The sequence below is a fragment of the Nomascus leucogenys genome, chromosome 10 (assembly GCF_006542625.1).
Source record: "Nomascus leucogenys isolate Asia chromosome 10, Asia_NLE_v1, whole genome shotgun sequence".
Lineage (NCBI taxonomy): Eukaryota > Metazoa > Chordata > Mammalia > Primates > Hylobatidae > Nomascus > Nomascus leucogenys.
The window spans coordinates 90,179,104-90,199,219 of NC_044390.1; the positions used below are offsets into that span (position 1 = coordinate 90,179,104).

Consider the following 20,116-nt stretch of genomic DNA (forward strand, 5'->3'; position numbering starts at 1 on the left):
GCATGCCACCTCTAGTTCCCAAGAAGCCAGCTCTGACAATGGGGGAATAGCCTCTCTCTAGGCTGAGATGAACTTAAAGGGGAAAGTACTACAGGAAAGAGGAACAAGCTCCGTGGATCCCTCAGCAAGCTCCGGGTGCCCACCAGTGTGGGGAAGGGAGCCCCAGGAGATTTGTGGGGACCCCAACTGCTCAGCAGTAGGCAGCTGGTGGGACCAGCTCCCATCTATTCAACTCAGCAGTGATGAGCTACACACTGCAGGGCACGGAGTGAAGAACCTTCTGCCAGGGGATCCCAAGGACAGTCCTGCTCAGCATGGGATGTGGGACAACACTGTCACAGCAGCTGAAGGTCTCAGAGTTGGAAGGGACCTCTGGGTCATCTGTTCTACCCTCAGTTTCTTTCCAGCAGGCTGTCTCAGCCTTCTTAGGGAGCCTGAAGTGGGTTTATATTCCCTGCATCTTCTAGGATGGCAAAGGAGTCTCCAACAGCCCTCGCTTGACTCACGCCTTCATGGCCTCCACATGTGGGCAGTCAGGAGGTATCTAGGGGTATATCCTTCCCTCTCTTGCCTGTGCCTGCCCTGGGTGACCTTCGGGGCACCTGTATGGAACAAAGCCTGGGTTCCCTGGGGTTATGGGTTGTTGAACCTGCTTGAAGGCTGATCCCATCCCCTGGATCTATGCCACAAGATTGCTTCCCGCCAGATGGCATGTGGAGGTGGGAGGCACACGGAGGCCAAAGCAGGCGCACCTGGTTCGGGTGTAGGGGTAGGCATTCCAAGACTCCTCCACCACCCGCAGGGCTGCCTTGGGCAGGATGGAGCGGAACCAGCTGGGAATGTGCATGCCCACATGATACACCTTGTGTGTGTACTGCCCAGAGCCGCCTGGGCCATCTGTGTACGGCCGGTTCTCCAGGATCTCCACGCCGCTGCCTTCGCCATATGTCTCGTTACGGCTCTTCTTCTGTGGGGACAAAAGCACCTGCAATGTGTGTGGGGCCAGAGCACTCTTCAGGAGGGAAGGGGCACAGGAGACTGGGCCCAGGGGTGTGGAAAGGGAGGAGGGGCTTTGGTCAACGAGGCTGGCTCCTCCTGTGTCACTTCCAGACCCCCAAATCTATATGCCAGGGCTTGTGCAAGAGGCTGAAGGGGCCACAGACTCCCTCTCCCAGACCTAGTGCTGCACACACAAGTCCTATATTCTGACTCCCACCTGTCCCAGGACTAAAAGCATTCCCAAGATCAGGAACAAGACAAGGATGCCCACTTACTTGCTTCTCCTCAATATTGTGCTATAAGTTCTAACTAGAGCAATTAGATAAGAAAAAGAAATAATACGAGGCAACTGGGCACATTGGCTCACGCCTATAATCCCAGCACTTTGGGAGGCAGAGGTGGGCAGATCACTTGAGGTCAGGAGTTTGAGACCAGCCTGGGCAACATGGTGAAACCTTGTGTCTACTAAAAATAGAAAAATTAGCCAGGCATGTGGCACATGCCTGTAGCCCCAGCTACTCAAAGGCTGAGACAGAAGAATTGCTTGAACCCGGGAGGCAGGGGTTGCAGTGAGCTGAGATCATGCCTCTGCACTCCAGTCTTAGTGACAAAGTGAGACTCTGTCTCAAAAAACAAACAAACAAAACAAAACAAAACAAACAAAAAGAATAAGAGGCATCCAAATTGGAAATATAGAAGTAAAACTATTTCGATTTCCTGATGCCATAATCTTATATATAGAAAATGCTAAACAATCTCCACCAAAGCCTGTTAGACCTAATAAATAAATTCAACAAATTTGCAGAATACAAAATGACACATAGAAATGAACAATATCAAAGAAAATTAAGAAACAATTCCATTTATAATAGCCTCCGAAAGAATAAATACCTAGGAATATATTTAACCAAAGAGGTGAAAGACCTATGCACTTAAAACTACAAAACGTTGCTGAAAGAAATTAAAGTCCTAAATAAATGGAAAGACATCCCATGTTGATGGATTGGAAGATTTAATATTGTTAAGATGGCGACACTGCCCCAAACAACCTACAGATATAATGCGATCTTTATAAAATCCCAGCAGCCTTATTTGTAGAAATGGAACAGCTGATCCTAAAATTCATATGGAATTACAGGAGACCCCGAAGAGCCAAAACAATCTTGAAAACAAAACAAAACCAAGTTGGAGGACTCACACTTCCCTATATCAAACCTTACTACAAAACTACAGTAATCAAAAAAGTGTAGCACTGGCATAGGCTAGACAAATAGATCAACAGACAGATAGACAGAATATAATTGAGAGTCTAGAAATAAACAATATATCTATGATCAATTAATTTTTGAGAAGGGTGCCAAGACCATCCAATGTGGAAATAATAGTCTTTAAAAAATGGTGCTGGGACAATTGAATAACAACATGTAAAAGAATGAAGCTCGACCCTACCTCACAGCAGACACAAAAACTCGAAATGAATCAAAGATTTACAGATAAGAACTAAAACTATAAAACTTTAAGATGCTTGAGAAATGGTAGTTTAAAAAAAGAAATAAAATCACAAAATGATAAAACAGAAGAAAACTGGGGCAAACAAGGTCATCTTTATGACCTTGGATTTGGCAATGCTTTCTTAAATATGACACCAAAAGCACAAGCAACAAAAGAAAAAATAGATGAACTGGACTTAATCGAAATTAAAAACCTTAGTGTATCAAAGAGCACTATGAAGAGAGAAAAAGACAACCCGCCAAATGGGAGAAGACATTTGCATACCACGTATCTGATAAGGGACTTGTATCCAGAACATATAAAGAACTCCTACAACTCAACAACAAAACAAACAACACAATTCAAACATGAGGAAAGGACTTGAATAGCCATTTCTCCAAAGAAGGCATACGAATGGCCAATAAGCACATGAAAAGATGTTCAACATCATTATTCATTAGGAAAATGCAAATCAAAACCACAATGAGGGCCGAGTGTGGTGGCTTACGCCTGTAATCCCAGCAATTTGGGAGGCCGAGGCAGGCAGATCACTTGAGGCCAGGAGTTAGAGACCAGCCTGGTCAACATGGTAAAACTCTGTCTCTACTGAAAATACAAAAAGTAGCTGGGCGTGGTGGCGCGCACCTGTAGTCCCAGCTACTCAGGAGGCTGAGGTAGGAGAATTGCTTGAACCCAGGAGGCAGAGGTTGCAGTGAGCCGAGATCACGCCATTGCAGTCCAGCCTGGGTGACAGAGCAAGATTCTGTCTCTCTCTTTTTTTTTTGATATGGAGTCTCGCTCTGTCACCAGGCTGGAGTGCAGTGGCATGATCTTGGCTCACTACAATCTCCGCCTCCTGGGTTCAAGTGGTTCTCCTGCCTCAGCCTCCCGAATAGCTGAGACTATAGGTGCCCGCCACCACATCCAGCTAATTTTTTGTATTTTTAGTAGAGATGGGGTTTTACCATGTTGGCCAGGATGGTCTTGATCTCTTGGCCTCATGATCCACTCGCCTCGGCCTAAGACTCCGTCTCAAAAACAAACAAAAAAACAAATAAAAAACACAATGAGATAGCACCTCACACCCATTAAGGTGGCTAGTATTCAAAAAAAAAAAAAAAAAACCTGGAGAAAATAATCAATGATGGTTGGCATGTGGAGAAACTGGAACCCTATTGGTGGGAATATAAAATGGTGAGAATGTAAAACTGTTGAAAATAGTTTAGTAGGCCAGGTGCAGTGGCTCACGCCTGTAAGCCTAGCACTTTGGGAGGCTGAGGTGGCTGGATCACGAAGTCAGGAGTTCGAGACCAGCCTGGCCAGCATGGTGAAACCCCGTCTCTACTAAAAAAATACAAAAATTAGCCGGGCATGGTGGTGTGTGCCTGTAGTCCCAGCTACTCAGGAGGCTGAGGCAGCAGAATCAGTTGAACCTGGGAGGCGGAGGTTGCAGTGAGCCGAGATTGCGCCACTGCACTCCAGCCTGGGCGACAGAGTGAGACTCTGTCTCAAAAAAAAAAAAAGAAAAAAAAGAAAAGATAATAGTTTAGCAGGGCAGGCATGGTGGCTCATTCCTGTAATCCCAGCACTTTGGGAGGCTGAGGCGGGTGGATCACTTGAAGTCAGAATTTCGACACCAGTCTGGCCAACATGGTGAAACACTGTCTCTACTAAAAAAATACAAAAATTAGTCGTGTGTGGTGCCGCATGCCTGTAATCCCAGCTATTTGGGAGGCTGAGGCAGGAGAATTGCTTGAACCCAGGAGGCAGAGGTCGCAGTGAGCCGAGATTGTGCCACTGCACTCTAGCTCGGGTGACAGTGAGACTCTGTCTCAAAAAAAAAAAAAAAAAAAAGTTTAGCACCTTCTCAAAAAGTTAAACATAGCATTACCATATGACCAGCAATTCCACTTCTGGGTATGCACCCAAAATAACTGAAAACAGGGACTTGAACAGATACTTGTACACCAAGCCTTCAGATGACTCCAGCCCTACCAGCTGTTGCCATGTATTCACAGAAAAACCTGTACACCAATGTTCATTGCAGTATTATTCACAATAGTCAAAAGCTGTAAACAACTCAAGCGTCCATCAACAGATGAATGAATAAAATGTGGTCTATCCATACAATGATAGAATATTATTCAGTCACAAAGAGGAATGAAGTAATGCTACATACCACAACATCGATGAACCTTGAAAAGATTCTATTAAGTGAAACAAGCCAGACACAAAGGACCACATATCCTGTGATTCCATTTATATGGAAAGTACAGAAAAGAAAAATATATAGAGACAGAAAGTGAATTAGTGGTGGCCTGCTGCTGGGGAACATGGGGGAAATGAAGAGTGATGCTAATGGGTGCAGGGCCCTCCCTCCCTCCATCCATCCCTTCCTCCCTCCCTCCTTCTTTCCTTTCCTTCATTTTCTTTTCTTTCTTCCCTTTCTCTCGCTTTTCCTTTTCCTTCCTTCCTTCCTTCCTTCCTTCCTTCCTTCCTTCCTCCCTCCCTCCCTCCCTCCCTCTCTTCTCTCCCTCTCTCTTTCCTCTTGCTCTGTCACTCAGGCTGCAGGGCACTGGCATGATCACAGCTTGTTGTAACCTCTAACTCTTGGGCTCTAGTGATCCTCCCACCTCAACCACCTGAGTAGCTGAGACTAAAGGACCATTCCACACCTGGTTAATTTTTTAAATAATTTAATAATTTTTAATTTATTTTCTTTTCTTTTTCTTCTTCTTCTTTTTTTTTTTTTTTTTTGAGACAGAGTCTCATTCTGTCGCACAGGTTGGAGTGCAGTGGCGCCATCTAGACTCACTGCAATCTTCGCCTCCCAGGCTCAACCGATTCTCCTGCCTCAGCCTCCCAAGCAGCTGGGATTACAGGTGTGCACCACCATGCCTGACTAATTTTTGTATTATTAGTAAAGACAGGGTTTTGCCATGTTGGCCAGGCTGGTCTCAAACTCCTGACCCCAAGTGATCCGCCTGCCTTGGCCTCCCAAAGTTCTGGGATTACAGGCGTGAGCCACCATGCCCAGACATGCTTGGCTAATTAAAAAATTTCTTTTGTAGAGAATGGAGTCTCACTATGTTGCCCAGGCTTGTCTCAAACTCTTGGCCTCAAGTAATTCTCCTGTCTCAACCTCCCAAAGCTTTGGCATTACAGGCTGGTACAGGTTTCTTTTTTTTTTTCTTTTCTTTTTTTCCCTTTCTTTTTTTTTTTTTTTTTTTTTTTTTTGAGACAGAGTCTCACTCTGTCTCCCAGGCTGGAGTGCAGTAGTGAGATCTCAGCTCACTGCAACCTCTGCCTCCCAGGCTCAAGTGATTCTCCTGCCTCAGCTGCCCAAGTAGCTGGGATTACAGGCGTGTGCCACCAAGCTTGGCTAATTTTTATATTATTAGTAGAGAAAGGGTTTTGCCATGTTGGCCAGACTGATCTCAAACTTTTGACCCCAAGTGATCCACCTGCCTCGGCCTCCCAAATTGCTGGGATTACAGGAATGAGCCACCGTGCCTGGCTGGTACAGGTTTATTTTGAGGTGATGAAAGTGCTCTGGAATTAGGTAGTGGTGATGGTTGCACAACTCTGTGAATATACCAAGAACCTTTGAACTGTATACTTTAAGTGGGTGAATTATATGGTGTATGAATTATAGCTCAAGTAGCTGTCAAGTTATTTCAAAATCCCATGGGTCAAGGGGGCCTGAGGGGTTTGCTGAAGAATGTTCTGTTGCTTGGCCTGGTGCTGGTTACATAGGCATATTCACTTTTTGCAAGACCATCAGGGTAGACACTTATGAATCATAAACTTTTCTGTATATATACAACACTTGAATAAAAAGTGAAAAAGAATTAGGAATGAAACTGGGAAAGAAAAGTCTGCAGGCTGCTCAGAGCACCCCACCTTTAGAACACCAGGCCGATGAGGGCCCTGCCACTCATAGCCATCTCCCTGACACAGCTCCGGCACACCACTATGAGCTGACTCTTGCCAGGCAGCAGGGTCTCTGAGAATGAGCAAGCGCTCCTCTCTCCCTCCAGGAAAGCCGCAAGCCCCATCAGCCAAATAGTTAAAGCTGAAATAACCCCAGATAGCAAAATCCCCCACCCAGTGGAGAGCCTGGGCAGCCCTTACCCAGAGGAGTTCACAGAAGGTAGAAGAAAGAGATGTCATTGTCCAGGCTGGTCTGCTTTGGGAAGAATCACCCCTGCTCCAGACTTGGAGTATGTGGAAGACATACCCCAAAGAGAACAACTATCATATGATGAGGGATTAGAAGACATGAGGGGAGGCCTTCACTCAGCCTCAGGGGGGTCAGAGAAAGTGACCTGCAGGGGAGCTGGGAGGTGGGGAGGCACTCATCAGGCAGGGGTGGACAGGACAGATATGCTGGGTAGGGAGGCAGGTGACAGAGCTAAAGGTGTGTGTCTGGAGGGAGCCCTGGAAGCGTGTAGACTCAGTTGCCTGGGTGTAGGCTGCGAGGCAGGAAGTGGCAGGGAAGGGCCTGGGAGCTAGGCAGAAGCCAGAACACAAAAGTTTTTTGTTTGTTTGTTTGTTTGTTTGTTTTGAGACAGATGAGACAGAGTCTGGCTCTGTCACCCAGACTGGAGTGTTATGGCATGATCTCGGCTCACTGCAACCTCTGCCTCCCAGGTTCAAGTGATTCTCCCACCTCAGCCTCCCGAATAGCTGGGATTACAGTCACAGGCCACCACACCCAGCTAATTTTTGTATTTTTAGTAGAGATGGGGTTTCACCATGTTGGCCAGGCTGGTCTCACACTCCTGACCTCAAGTGATCTGCCCGCCTCCGCCTCCCAAAGTGCTGGGATTACAGGAATGAGCCACCGTGCCCGGCCATAAAAGGAGCACAGTTTTGATGCTAAGGGAAGGAAAGGGTTTAAGCAGGAGAGGAGCACAATCTAATCTGGGTCCCAGGAAGAACGTCCTGGTACGTGTATGGAGAATGGGAGATCCCCTGGCATGGGCAGCTGCCCACAGGGATGTTCTTTCCTGGGTTTAGATAGGAGGTGAGGCCCCCAGCTCCGGGAGCAGCAGGAGATGCCTCTGTGCTCAGCAGGTAGGCCAGGTACTTAGCGGCTTTATGAACATGAAATCTTGGTAGCTGAGGGCAAAGGAGAGAAGGGAGAGGCCAGGCTGCAGTTGAAAGTGGTCAGTGGGCCAGGCACAGTGCTTCACGCCTGTAATCCCAGCACTTTGGGAGGCTGAGGCAGGCAGATCTGAGGTCAGGAGTTCGAGACTAGCCTGGCCAACATGGCAAAACCCTGTCTCTACTAAAAACAATAATAATAAAAAAAATAGCCAGGCGTGGTGGTGGGTGCCACTAATCCCAGATACCGGGAAGGCTGAGGCAGGAAAATCACTTGAATTCAGGAGGCAGAGGTTGCAGTGAGCCGAGATCGCGCCATTGCACTCCAGCCTAGGTGACAAGAGCGAAATTCCATCTCAAAAAAAAAAAAAAAAAAAGAAAGTGATTAGTGAGCCCAGGTACACTCTAAAGACCAGTGACTCAGCCTTTTCCTGCCCACCATGGTGGGATAGAGGCCCCATGCCCCTGCGCAGCCACCCACCCTGCCCATGGGCTGAGATCTGCTCCTCACCCTGTGCTCAAACCTGTCCTGTGCTGAAACTGGGTAGAGGCCACAAGGTCCAGGCAAAAGGGAGCCACATCTTTACCATCTGGGCCACAGGCGCCCCAGCCCTATTTACTGAGGAGCCACCTGCTGAGAATTTCAGTTTATTTATTTATTTATGAGATAGGGTCTCACTCTGTCCCCCAGGGTGAAGTACAATGGCATGATCATGGCTCACTGCAGCCTTGACCCCCCAGGCTCAAGCAATCCTTCTGCCTCAGACTCTAGAGTAGCTGGGACTACAGGCGTGCACCCCACCACACCCGGCTAATTTTTTATTTTTTTGTAGAGTGCCTTGGTCTCTCAAAATGCTGGGATTACAGGAGTAAGCCTCTGTGCTCAGCCTGGGAGTCAGTTTCTAAATCAAGCCCCATTGCGGTGTCAGGTGAAGACCATGACCATTCCCCTTGAATAGCAAGCTGCCCTTCCCTGAGGATGTGGGGCATGGAGTTTACCTTCAGCTATCAGGGTCCAAGAGGGGCTCCCTCTCAGGGAGGTGGCAGAACATGCGGGCTTAGAGCATAGTTTCTGCGGTTCAAATGTCTGGGTGCAAACCCTCCTCTTTTTCTTTCTTTCTGTGTGGTCTCTGATAAGTTAACCTCTATATGTCATCATCTCCCCATCTGTAAGAGGAGGAGAAGCAATAGTACTGGCTAGGTTGTTAAGAAAATTAGATGCGAGCATGTGTAGCTGACATACACAGGATGAGCTCAGGATGTGTGCACGCTCAGCAACAGGGAACATCATCCCAGGATGCCACGCCCTGGCTTTATCCCAGCAAGAAGAGTGGCAGGGGAATCGCTCTGGCTCCAAAGCCGGATGTTTCCATGGCTTCAAAGTTGCCCTGACATGGAATTTACTGCACAGCTGAATGAGGTAGGCAGTTCGAAGCACACGCTGGGCTGGGGCCAGCTCACTGGAGGGAGGGGACAGCTAGGAGTGGCCCTTGCTGCCAAAGAGCCTGACCTCAGGGTAGAAATGTGTCTCCTGGACTTGGTGTATGGCTCAGGGGACTGAGGGCTGTGCTCCCTGTGCTGGGCTCACTGAAGCTGCCATTCAGGATGTCAGTGCACAGGCATGCATGCGTGCACACACATGTGGCGTGTGTGTGCATGCAGGAGCCAAGGCCCATGGATTCAGGACTCTTCTGGGTGGAGCAAAAGGTGCACGTGACCAGAGCCATCTCTAGAGAAGGCAAAGAATGGAACCAGGAGGACACTTACAAAGACATCCTCAAGATGACCTACTTGTGGTATACATGGGGAAACTGAGGGTCAGGGACTGGAAGCAACGTGTTTGGGCCACACAGCTGGAGGGCCAGAGGTAGCTGAGGAAGCAGGAGGGATTCTGGTGGGACTCCTGGGCAATGCACAAGTCCACAGACTCCCCAGAGGACGCCACCTTCTCACTGGCCGCTGCCAACAGCTCATTAAAAATATGTTGTCCTAAATGTAAGGGCTCAAACTATAAAACTCTTAGGAGAAAACATAGGTATAAGTCCTATGACCTTGAATTAGGCAATGGTTTTGGAGCCATGACACCAAAAGCACAAGCAACAAAAGAAAAGACAGATAAACTGGACCTCATCAAAATTAACAACTTTTATACTTCAAAGGACACTAAAAAGAAAGTGAAAAAACAATGTACAAAATGGGAGAAAATTTTTATAAACAATATATCTTTTAGTAACTTGTATCCAAAATATATACAGAACTCCTCCAATGCAACAACAAAGAAACAACAACCCCATTCAAAAACTGGCAAAGGAGCTGGGCATGGTGTTGTACACCTATAGACCCGGCTACTCCAGAGGTGAAGTTGGCAGGATGGCCAGAGCCCAGGAGTTCAAGGTCAGCTTGAGCGACATAGCAAGACCCCATCTCTAAAAAAATAGTAAGAATAATTAAGGCAAAGAACTTGAACAGACATTTCTACAAAAAGATTATACAAATGGTCAACGAGCAAATGAAAAGATGCTCAACATCATTTGTCATTAGGGAAATGCAAATCAAAACCATAATGAGATGCCACTTCACACTCACTGGGGCGGTTAAAAAGACACACAGCAGCAAGTGTTGTTCAGGGTGTGGAGCAATGGAACCCTCGTACATTGATGGTGGGAACGTAAAATGGTGCAGCTGCTGTGGCAAACAGTTTGGCGGTTCCTCAAAAAGTTAAACATAGAGTTACCATATGACCCAGCAATTTCACTCTAGGTAAATATCCAAGAAAAGGAAAACATATGTCCACATAAAAACTTATACATGAATATTTATGGCAGCATTATTCACTGTAGCCAAAAAGTGGAAACAACCCAAATGTCCACCAACAGATGAATGGGAAACAAACTGTGGTCTACCATGGAGTGGAATATTATTTGGCCATAAAAAGTAACGGAGCACTGGCACATAATACAACAGGGATGAACCCTGGAAATATTATGCTGAGTGAAAGAAGCCAGACACAAAAGGACACATATTGTATGATTCCATTTATATAAAATGCCCAGAATAGTGAAACCTATAGAGACAGAAAGCACATTATTGGTTGCCTGGGGCTGGGGTGAAAATAGTGATTTCTTTTTTGGGGGAATAGAAATGTTCTAAAATTGATTCTGGTGATGGTTGTACAACTCTGCATAGGCTAAAAACCACCGAACTGTGCACTTTAAATGGATGAGTCATGTGGTGTGTGACTTATATCTCAATAAAGCTGTTATAAAACAAAACAAACAGAAACCAATCCTGCCTTTTGTACTTACTAAGATAAAAAAAAATCAAACGTGGCAAGCAGGAACGGGCCTCGCTGGCACTGTGAGAGAAAGATGGGTCACCTCTAAGCATCTCTCTGCCACGAATGTCCCTCCCAGTGTCCAAAAGCTCAGTTTTCTGCTTATGCAGGAAACCTCATGTTTAAGGCAGTGGCAACTTTAAGCTCAGCATCTGTTTCCATGGTGACATGATGGGCTAGCCAAGGGCATCCTCGGTCAGCTTCCTGAACAGCAGGTGTGTATGTGTGCGTGCATACACCTAGGCACACAGATGCACATGCATACACAGCCACAGGCCTCTCTAAGGCACAAAAAATGTGCTATATCTCCATGGCCCAGAGTGGCTGAGTCCCCTTCCAAAACAAAAACCAGACAAGACTCTGGGTGAGGCCATAGGTGAGGTCAGGGCAGGCATGTGCCATCTCTCCCTCTTTAAAAGAGCTCCTGGAATGTGGACCAGATTTTTTTTTTTTTTTTTTTTTTTTTGAGACAAAGTTTTGCTCTTCTTGCCCAGGCTGGAGTGCAATGGTGTGATCTTGGCTCACCGCAACCTCTGCCTCCCAGGTTCAAGCGATTCCCTGCTTCAGCCTCCTGAGTAGCTGAGATTACAGGCATGAGCCACCACACCTGGCTAATTTTTTATTTTTAGTAGAGATGGGGTTTCACCATGTTGGTCAGGCTGGTCTCGAACTCCCAACCTCAGGTGATCCACCCGCCTTGGCCTCCCAAAGTGCTGGGATCACAGGTGTGAGCCACCGCATCCGGCCTATGTGGACCAGATTTGTAGTGAAAATAGCAAGCTCTTCCTGGATGCTCTAAGCCCCCACCTCTTCCAGTGGCATCATTTATCTGTGGCTATGCTAAGTGCTTTGCATGTACGTTCTCCTTTAGTTACTGCAACATCCCCTTAGGAAAGGTGTATTAGCACTATTACCCCCAAATCACAGATGAGACGATCGAGGCTATGAGAGGTGCAAACTTGTCCAAGGTCACACAGTTACTAAATGGCAGAGCCAGGCCTTGAATTCAGACCTGTGTCATTCCAGAGCCTGCTCAGCCCATAGCACCAAGGTGCCTCAAGGAAAGACCTCAGCATAAGATATGTGCTCCGTAAATTCTTATTGAACAAATAAATGAATTCTAGTCCCAACTCTGTGACCAACTCCCTCTCCTCCTGGACAAGTCACTTCTCTCTGGTGTCAATTTCCAAACTCTAAGTGGAGACAGGACTACCTATCTGCCCATGCCCTGGTGTAATGGGTGGAATGTCCCCACCAGGCCCTTGGAATGTGACCTTATTTGGAAATAGGATCTTTGCTGATGTAATTGGAGTGACATGGCCACAAACTAAGGTATGCTTGGAGCCACCAGAAGCTGGAAGAGACAAGGAAGGGTCTACTCATAGAATCTCTGGAGGAAGTGCAGCCCTGCGGACACCTGCCTCTCTGGTTTCTGGCTTCCAGAACTGTGAAAGAATAAATGTCTGTTGTTTCAAGCTATGCAGTTTGTGGTTCTTTGTTATGGCAGCACCAGGAAATAAGATATCTGGGATGCTGGCAGGCTCAGTGAGAAGGTGTGTAAGACAGGGGGTCCAGAGCTGCCTGTAGGAGTCTCTTTGGGCAGAGGCCTGGTGACCCACCTGCCAGCAGCTGAGGGTGGAACCAGGACAGGGGCCAGGAGGGTCCCTTCCACCTTGGCCTTGCTGGGTGGCTGCACAGAAGCCCCTGCCCACTCAGGCAGACTTCACGCCTTTCCCAGGACAGCAGGCTCACCCAGCAGCATCCTGTGCCGGGCTCTAGGGAGGATGCCTCCTGTCTCTTCCAGCTGCTGCTGGCTTCCGGTGCTCTTTGGCCCATGCGGTATCTCTCCAATCTCTGCTTCATCTTTCCTGTGTCTCAGTCCTTTCCTTTTCTTATAGGGACACTACTCATTCATTCAGGGACCTCTCTAAATCCAGAATGATCTCATTTCAAGATCCTTAACAAATTACATCTTCAGAGGCCCTATTTCAAAATAAGGTCACATTCTGAGATTGCAGGTGGATGCAGATTCTGGGGGGACACTGGTCACCAGTGGGGTGAGTGCCCACAATGGCCTCCTGTGAGTGAGCTTCAGCCTGCCTGCTGGAGAAACAAGCGCACTACCCCGATGGCCCCCCACCTGTCCCTCATCTCTTGGTGGGGCAGGTGGAGTCCTCACCACCTCCCCACCCAGCCCTTGGCCACATATGTCTTCAGTCACCAGCACTTTCCCCAGTGTATGGTGACTCTTCATGCTGACTCCAGCACCCCTGGCCTTGCCACCCACAGGTGACCCTGTGCTATCTGTAGTTCTGAGTATCTGAGCACTGGAAGGCAGAGCTGTGAAAGGGAGAGCACTGGCTTCAGAATCAGACAGGGTAGAGAGCATGTAACCTCCAACAGCTGGAACTTCAGAGAAGGGGTGGACTAGGAGACCTCAAAGTGCTCCACTAAAAGCAATGTGAAAAAGGCAGCCCACCACATCTCTGGGCAGACTGGTATCATTAGGCCAGCTATGCACCCTTGGGAAAGTTCCTTGATATCTCTGAGCCTCGAGCTATCATCTGGGGATGGGGATGAGTGGGGATGAGTACCACCAACTGTGCAGGTTATCGTGAGGATTAAAGCAGGTTCTGATCACTTGCTGGACACTGATTCAGTGGGCTGTGGAGGGGTGTGACGGCTGCAGTCAGTGGCAGAGCCAGTGGGACCCAGACGGGACCCCCTGTATAGCACTTTGGTGTTTCATGAAATAGATGCTAGGTGAAGATTGGTCGAATGAAGAATGGATTCTAGTTCCAACTGTCACCAGGAACGTCAAAGCTGGCATCACCAAGGGCAGCCAGTCCTCCCCAAGCTGACCTCTGGCTCCCCACCAGTGATGGCGTCCAAGGGGGGCAGACCTCTCCTGGCACAGCTACTCAGTCATGCCACTTAGGAGCAAGCTCTTCTCGAATCACTCTGATCTCTGCCACATGAGCAGCCACCCCCTCGTCCCTGCCTACCATTCCCCTAAACAGTGCTGCGGTACTGTTTTCAGAGGCGGCGGCAGTTGGACAGCGGAGACAGGCCTGGCTCCCCAGGGGCTGACAAAGGAGTTGGGGGAGGATGCAAAGAAAGATCAAGACCAAGAAACCCCTGAAAGCAGCCGCTCCCAGGGTCCTGGCCAGGCCACCTCCGGCCGCTCCCTCAGCAGCACACATTCGCTGAACACCTCGGATGGACGGCCCTCTCCCAGCCAGGCAGACGATTTTGTTTTCTCACCTTTAACATGGTGTATATTGAGTGCTGCTCCAGCAGGGTGCCAGGCACTTTGACGCGCAAGCCCAGCCCATCTTTTTCACAACCTTCCAGTGGGGCAGCTCGCAGAGAGGAAGGCCTATTCCTAGCTGCCACTGGCTGGCAAGTGGCACAAGCGGGAAATGATGAACTAAGGTCTTCTTATTACTCTTTCCACAAAAACGCAGCAGCCTTCTTGAAGGCCTATCCATCTCGGGAGGCCAGTGCAGACTGTGTCCTTGAGCCTGTGTCGAAACGTATGTGAAATCTATCTTCCCAGAGAACGGGAAGCACTTTTATCCCCCTCTGCAACTCAGCTCTTGGCACAGGAAGGGCACAGGAAAGTCAGGTGACTTTAACTTACTTTTTAGCAGTGTTACTGAGGTATGACTGACATACAATAAGCTGTACACATGTAAAGGAGCAGCTGGTGATTCTGATGTATGTTCACACTTTTTGAGTCCATCACCCCACAGTGACAAGAACCCCAGGAACCTCGGGTTAGAAAAAGGTCAGAGCGGGGACAGACAGGCAGGTGGAGCTGGGAAGAATGAGTGCCCTCAGGACCCAGAGGGTCAGAGGAAGCTGCCTGGAGGAGGGGCATTCACACCAGCTCTGCGGGAGGGGCAAGAGCTCTCGAGATGGAAATCGGGCTGACAGTAGGAGTCTTGGTGACAGGAAGGGCACAGGTAGTGCCTCGGGTCTCCAAGTCGGGGTGGCCTGAACCTCTCCCCTCCTGCCCACCTGCCCTGCCCTCAGGCCTGGGAGCCACAGCACAGGCTGGGGTTGAGAGAGGAGATCCCTCCCAATGCTGCCTCCTCCCCAATCTAGATACCGGCACCTCCTGGTCCTCTCCGCCTGCCAGGGTGCCCTCACCTCTGAGATTGGCAGCAGCCTCCCTTGGCCTACTAGGGCTCCCAAAGAGGCCACCTAGGAGCCCGGAGATCTGAGCTCCAACCCTGGCTCTGTGGGCCTCAATTTCCCCATATGTAAAATGGGAAACTATGCTCTGTGAGAGCCTAGCTTAGGTTACAGATAAAGAAACTGGCCGTGCGTGGTGGCTCATGCCTGTAATCCCAGCACTTTGGGAGACAGTGGGCGGATCACCTGAGGTCAGGAGTTCAAGACCAGCCTGGCCAACATGGCGAAAGCCCATCTCTACTAAAAATACAAAAATTAGCCGGGGGTGGTGGCACATGCCTGTAATCCCAGCTACTCAAGAGGCTGAGGCAGGAGAATCGCTTGAACCCAGGAGGCGGCCACCGCACTCCAGCCTGGGTGACAGAGCAAGGCTACATCTCAAAACAAACAAACAAAGAAACTGTGGTGTGGAGAGGCCCAACTGCCAGCTCACCAAGGGCAGAGCTGGAACTTAAACTAGGGTTATTCTGGCCCCAAAAGTCGACACTATTTCCAACAGACCATGTCTCTCAGCCCCACGGTGGCTTGGCGGCAGATCATTCCCTAGCCAAGGCTTGCAGGCTTCCACCCTGGGTCCCTGGGTATAAACCCGTAAGTCATGACCCCTCCACCTACAACTGGCTGAGATGCCTTCACCTCACAGAGACTCAGCTCTCCTCAGCCTTTCTGCCAGTGCGGGCCATGCGGAAAGGTTGGGAGATGGCTCTTGGGCGCCTGGGCAGAGCCTGGGGTTTCCCCACAAGGGGATGCAATTTCAGAGAAAGGGGCTATGCTGGCATCAAGAGCAACCAAGAGAAAGGCTGGATGTGATGGCTCACGCCTGTAATCCCAGCACTTTGGGAGGCCAAGGTGGGCGGATCACCTGAGGTCAGGAGTTTGAGACCAGCCTGGCCAACATGGTGAAACCCCATCTCTACTAAAAATACAAAAATTAGCCAGGCATGGAGGCGGGCGCCTGTAATCCCAGCTACTCGGGAGACTGAGGCAGAAGAATCGCTTGAACCCGAGAGGCAAAGGTTGCAGTGAGCTGAGATTACATCACTGAACTTCAGCCTGGGAAACAGAGTGAGACTTCATCTCAAAAAACAGAAAAAGCAACCAAGAGGAGCACTACTCCCTTGGGTCTTATGGTGTATGTGTGTGTGTGTGTGTGTGTGTAGGTGCATGTACACATGTGCACATATGTGTGCATGCTGTGTGTGCACACACGTGTCTGTGTAGGTGTGTGCATGTGTCTGCACGTATTTGTGTACATATCTGTATGCATAGGTGGCTGTGCTTGCATGTATATATGTTGTGTGTGGACACACATATGTGTCTGTGTGTGTGTGTGTGTGTGTGTGTGCGCGCACTAGAGCCATGGGTGAGGGAGGGAGGAGCAGCCCATGTGCACTAAAGAGGATATGAGCCAGAAACTGGGAAAACAGACCCACAGACCTAAACCCTGCCCTGCGACACTCAGTGTTCAGCAGGAAGCAGACAGACACCCACAAAGAGGTGGAAGACACTAGGTGCCCAGGCGTGGGACTGACAGGAAACTGCGAGAATTCAGGGAAAGAAATCACTCATGCTGCCCATGGAGATCAGAAAAGCCTCCGAGAAGGACGCAGCAGGCAGGCTGGTCTGAAAGATGGGCAGAAGGACCCTTGAGATAACCTGGGGACTCTTCTGTTTCAAAACATACTCACTAGGGTAGCATTTATTAAAAAAGAGGACAGTAAGTGCTGGTGAGGATGTGGAGAAACTGTAAACTTCTTACATTCCCAGTAGGAATGTAAAATGGTGCAGCCACTGTAGAAAACAGTCTGGTGGTTCCTCCAGACATCAAGCATAGCGTCACCAGGTGACCCAGAAATTCCCTTCCTAGGTGTAGATCAGAAGAATTGAAAACAGATACTTGTAGGCCGGGCGCGGTGGCTCACGCCTGTAATCCCAGCACTTTGGGAGGCCGAGGTGGGCGGATCACGAGGTCAGGAGATCAAGACCATCCTGGCTAACATGGGAAACCCTGTCTCTACTAAAAATACAAAAAATTAGCCAGGCGTGGTGGTGGGCGCCTGTAGTCCCAGCTACTCGGGAGGCTGAGGCAGGAGGATGGCGTGAACCCAGGAAGTGGAGCTTGCAGTGAGCTGAGATGGCGCCACTGCACTCCAGCCTGGGTGACAGAGCGAGACTCCGTCTCAAAAAAAAAGAAAAAAGAAAACAGATACTTGTATGCTAATGTCAACCCAAATGTCCATCAATGGATGAATGGATAAGCAAAATGTGGTGTGTTCATACAATGGAATATGATTCAGCCATAAAACGTAATGAGGCACTGACACATGCTATGACATGGATGAATCCCAACAACATGACGCTGAGTGAGAGAAGCCAGACACAAAGAGCAACACCGTGAGTGATCCCATGCATATGAAACGTCCAGAACAGGCAAACCCAGGGAGACAGTACATTAGTGATTGCCAGGGGGTGGGGAGGGGGAGTGAGGAGTGACTGTTTAATGGATATGGGGTTTCTTTCTCGGGTGATGAAAGTGTTTTGGAACTAAAGTTCATGGTTGCACAACATTGTGTACATTGTGAGTATACTAAATGCCACTGAATTGTTCACTTAAAAATGGTTAATGTTTTGTGAATTTCACCTCAATAAAAGCAAAACAAGACAACACCCAATCAAGTAAGCCCAAAGCCCCTAGTCCCAGAAGAATTTCTTCCAAATGCTATAGAGAACTGACAGCCTGAGCCCCGTCCATGCAGACAGTAGGCAGGCCAGCATTTTGCCCCTCAGAGGGCACACGACCTATGGGCCTGGCAATATCTTGGAGCTCATTTTGTTGAAGCTTGGACGGGGGGCTGTGGAGGCCAGAACCCAGCGAGGCATCCGCCTAAGACCCAGCTGGGGCGGGGCTGGCCAGCAGGGGCCTTAAGTGCATGGGAAACTTCCCAGTCAGTAGCTCTAGCAGGAACCTATGGCTTCCTGGTAACAACATGAGGGCAGCAGCACCTCAAACACAGCAATTAGTCCTCAGGCCGGAGACAGCACATACTAAGAACACAGAGCACACAGGTGCGAGGCACTAGCACCTGTGATGTGCAGCAGACCCCCTGCTCATCACCAAGCTGGCTATCCGACACCCCCAGCCTCAAGGCCTGCCCAGAGGAAAGCTGCCCAGCCAGCCAGCCTGAGCAGGAACACCAACAACCTTGCCCCCAATCTCCCCTCCAAGCATGCTAGTGCCTGTCACAGAAGCACCTCTCCCGGCAATACCTGGTTTCTTTCACCTTTCTTTTTTAACAGGAAAGCAGACATGTGCACACATGCTTGCTCACCCAGAAGGTGCACAGGGAAAGGCTCTGGAAGCTCAGAGCAGCAGCAATGACTCCAGCCAGCCCTTAGAGGCCACAGTGTCTCTGCCTAGCTGGGAAGGATGCCCATCTGTCCAACAGGCTCTCACGAGGGGCCCTGAGAGTGCTGATGCTCATGATCTGCAAGGCGGGAGATGTTTCCATCTTGCCACAATCCTAATCAATGAAGCTTCTCAAAAGACACTGCATGTGTCGGCTAGAGGGACGGGGCCTGGCTGCACAGGTGCAGGAAGGTCTGAGCGTCTAACAGGGAACTATATGATGCTTAACAATTACATTCATTGGAGGCATAAGGATAGGTGTTCAAAAAAACCCTGAAGTGGCCGGGCATCGTGGCTCATGCCTGTAATCCCAGCACTTTGGAGGCCAAGGTGAGTGGATCACAAGGTCAGGAGACCGAGACTGTCCTGGTCAACATGGTGAAACCCTGTCTCTACTAAAAATATGAAAATTAGCTGGGTGTGGTGGCGCGTGCCTGTAATCCCAGCTACTCGGGAGGCTGAGGCATGAGAATCGCTTGAACCCAGGAAGCGGAGGTTGCAGTGAGCCGAGATCACGACACTGCACTCCAGCCTGGTGACAGAGCGAGACTCCATCTCAAAAACAAACAAACAAACAAAAACCTGGAGTGACAGGTGTTTTGAGGAGCCCAGAGGTGATTCTATGTTCCAGAACAGCTTTGGGATCTCCTAGGGGCTGGAGGTCAGTCCTCCCGATCTTGACAGCCACTGGGAGGCCAGGTGGAGCTGAGGGGCTCCTGTGGTCTGGGTTCACCCTGGCTTGGGTGGGAATTGAGAAGCAGCAAGACAACAGCAGCATTGGCAGATCAGCCTGGTCCTTGAACAGGCTGAGCTATTTCCAGAGTGCTCAGAGATGGGGGGCTGATTTAAGCCTCTTCCTCTCTCTCCACTCTCTAGAAATAATTATCGGGTAAGTGGTTCAAGAGGGAATTGAGTGGTCCTTCTGAAGCAGCTCAGAGCAAACAGCCCCCCGGAGAGGCTGGGTTCACCTTCCGTTCTTTTCCCAGCCAAGGCTCCCACATAGGGGAGCCTGGACAAACCCTTGCAGCTTCCTCAAGCTCCTCCCAGAAGGCAGCTGGGGCTGCAGGCTCTGCTGGGAGCTCACAGCTACCTCCCCTGACCTGGGTGGAAGGTGGGAGCCCAATAGGCGAAGCCAGGGATGGGAGGTGGAGGCCCTGCCAAAGCCTCTCCCCAACACCAACGACTCAGTCTGATGCTGTAATTAAGGGGCTGTACAGCAAGAAGCTGGAGGAGGGCAAGCCCCACTGGGTCACAGGGACTGGAGGCACTGATATGCCCAGAGGAGCCAGAGCCAGGCTGACAGCAGGTTCATAATCAGCGTGGGAAGCCCGAAGACCCTCAGCCTGAAGGGAAGCTGCCAGGCTAGGCCATGCCAGGCACTGAGGGTGGACAGGAGGACAGCAGGAGAGCTGGGATGGAACCTCTACATAGAAAGGACTGCAGCCAGGACTGCGGCAAGTGGGAGCAGTGGTCCCATCTGGGGTCAGCCAGAGGCAGCCAGGTCTTACGTTCCAGGTTGGTCAGGCACTGGGTAGGGAGACTGGAGGTGTCTCCTAAGCAAGAGTCTGTGGCTTGTC

General features: G+C 49.6%; 1 protein-coding gene across 3 annotated transcripts in view; it reads right to left on the reverse strand.

Annotated features, from left to right (window-relative positions):
* Positions 1–20,116, reverse strand: part of PITPNM2 (phosphatidylinositol transfer protein membrane associated 2) — a 187,238-nt gene that overhangs the window by 29,642 nt on the left and 137,480 nt on the right. For 2 of the 3 annotated variants that reach the window (XM_030821592.1, XM_030821594.1), the window contains one exon: positions 753–967. In XM_030821592.1, the coding sequence (XP_030677452.1) occupies positions 753–967 (215 nt within the window). Of the gene's footprint in view, positions 1–752; positions 986–20,116 lie in introns of all 3 variants that reach the window. The other variant, XM_030821593.1, reaches the window with a different exon arrangement.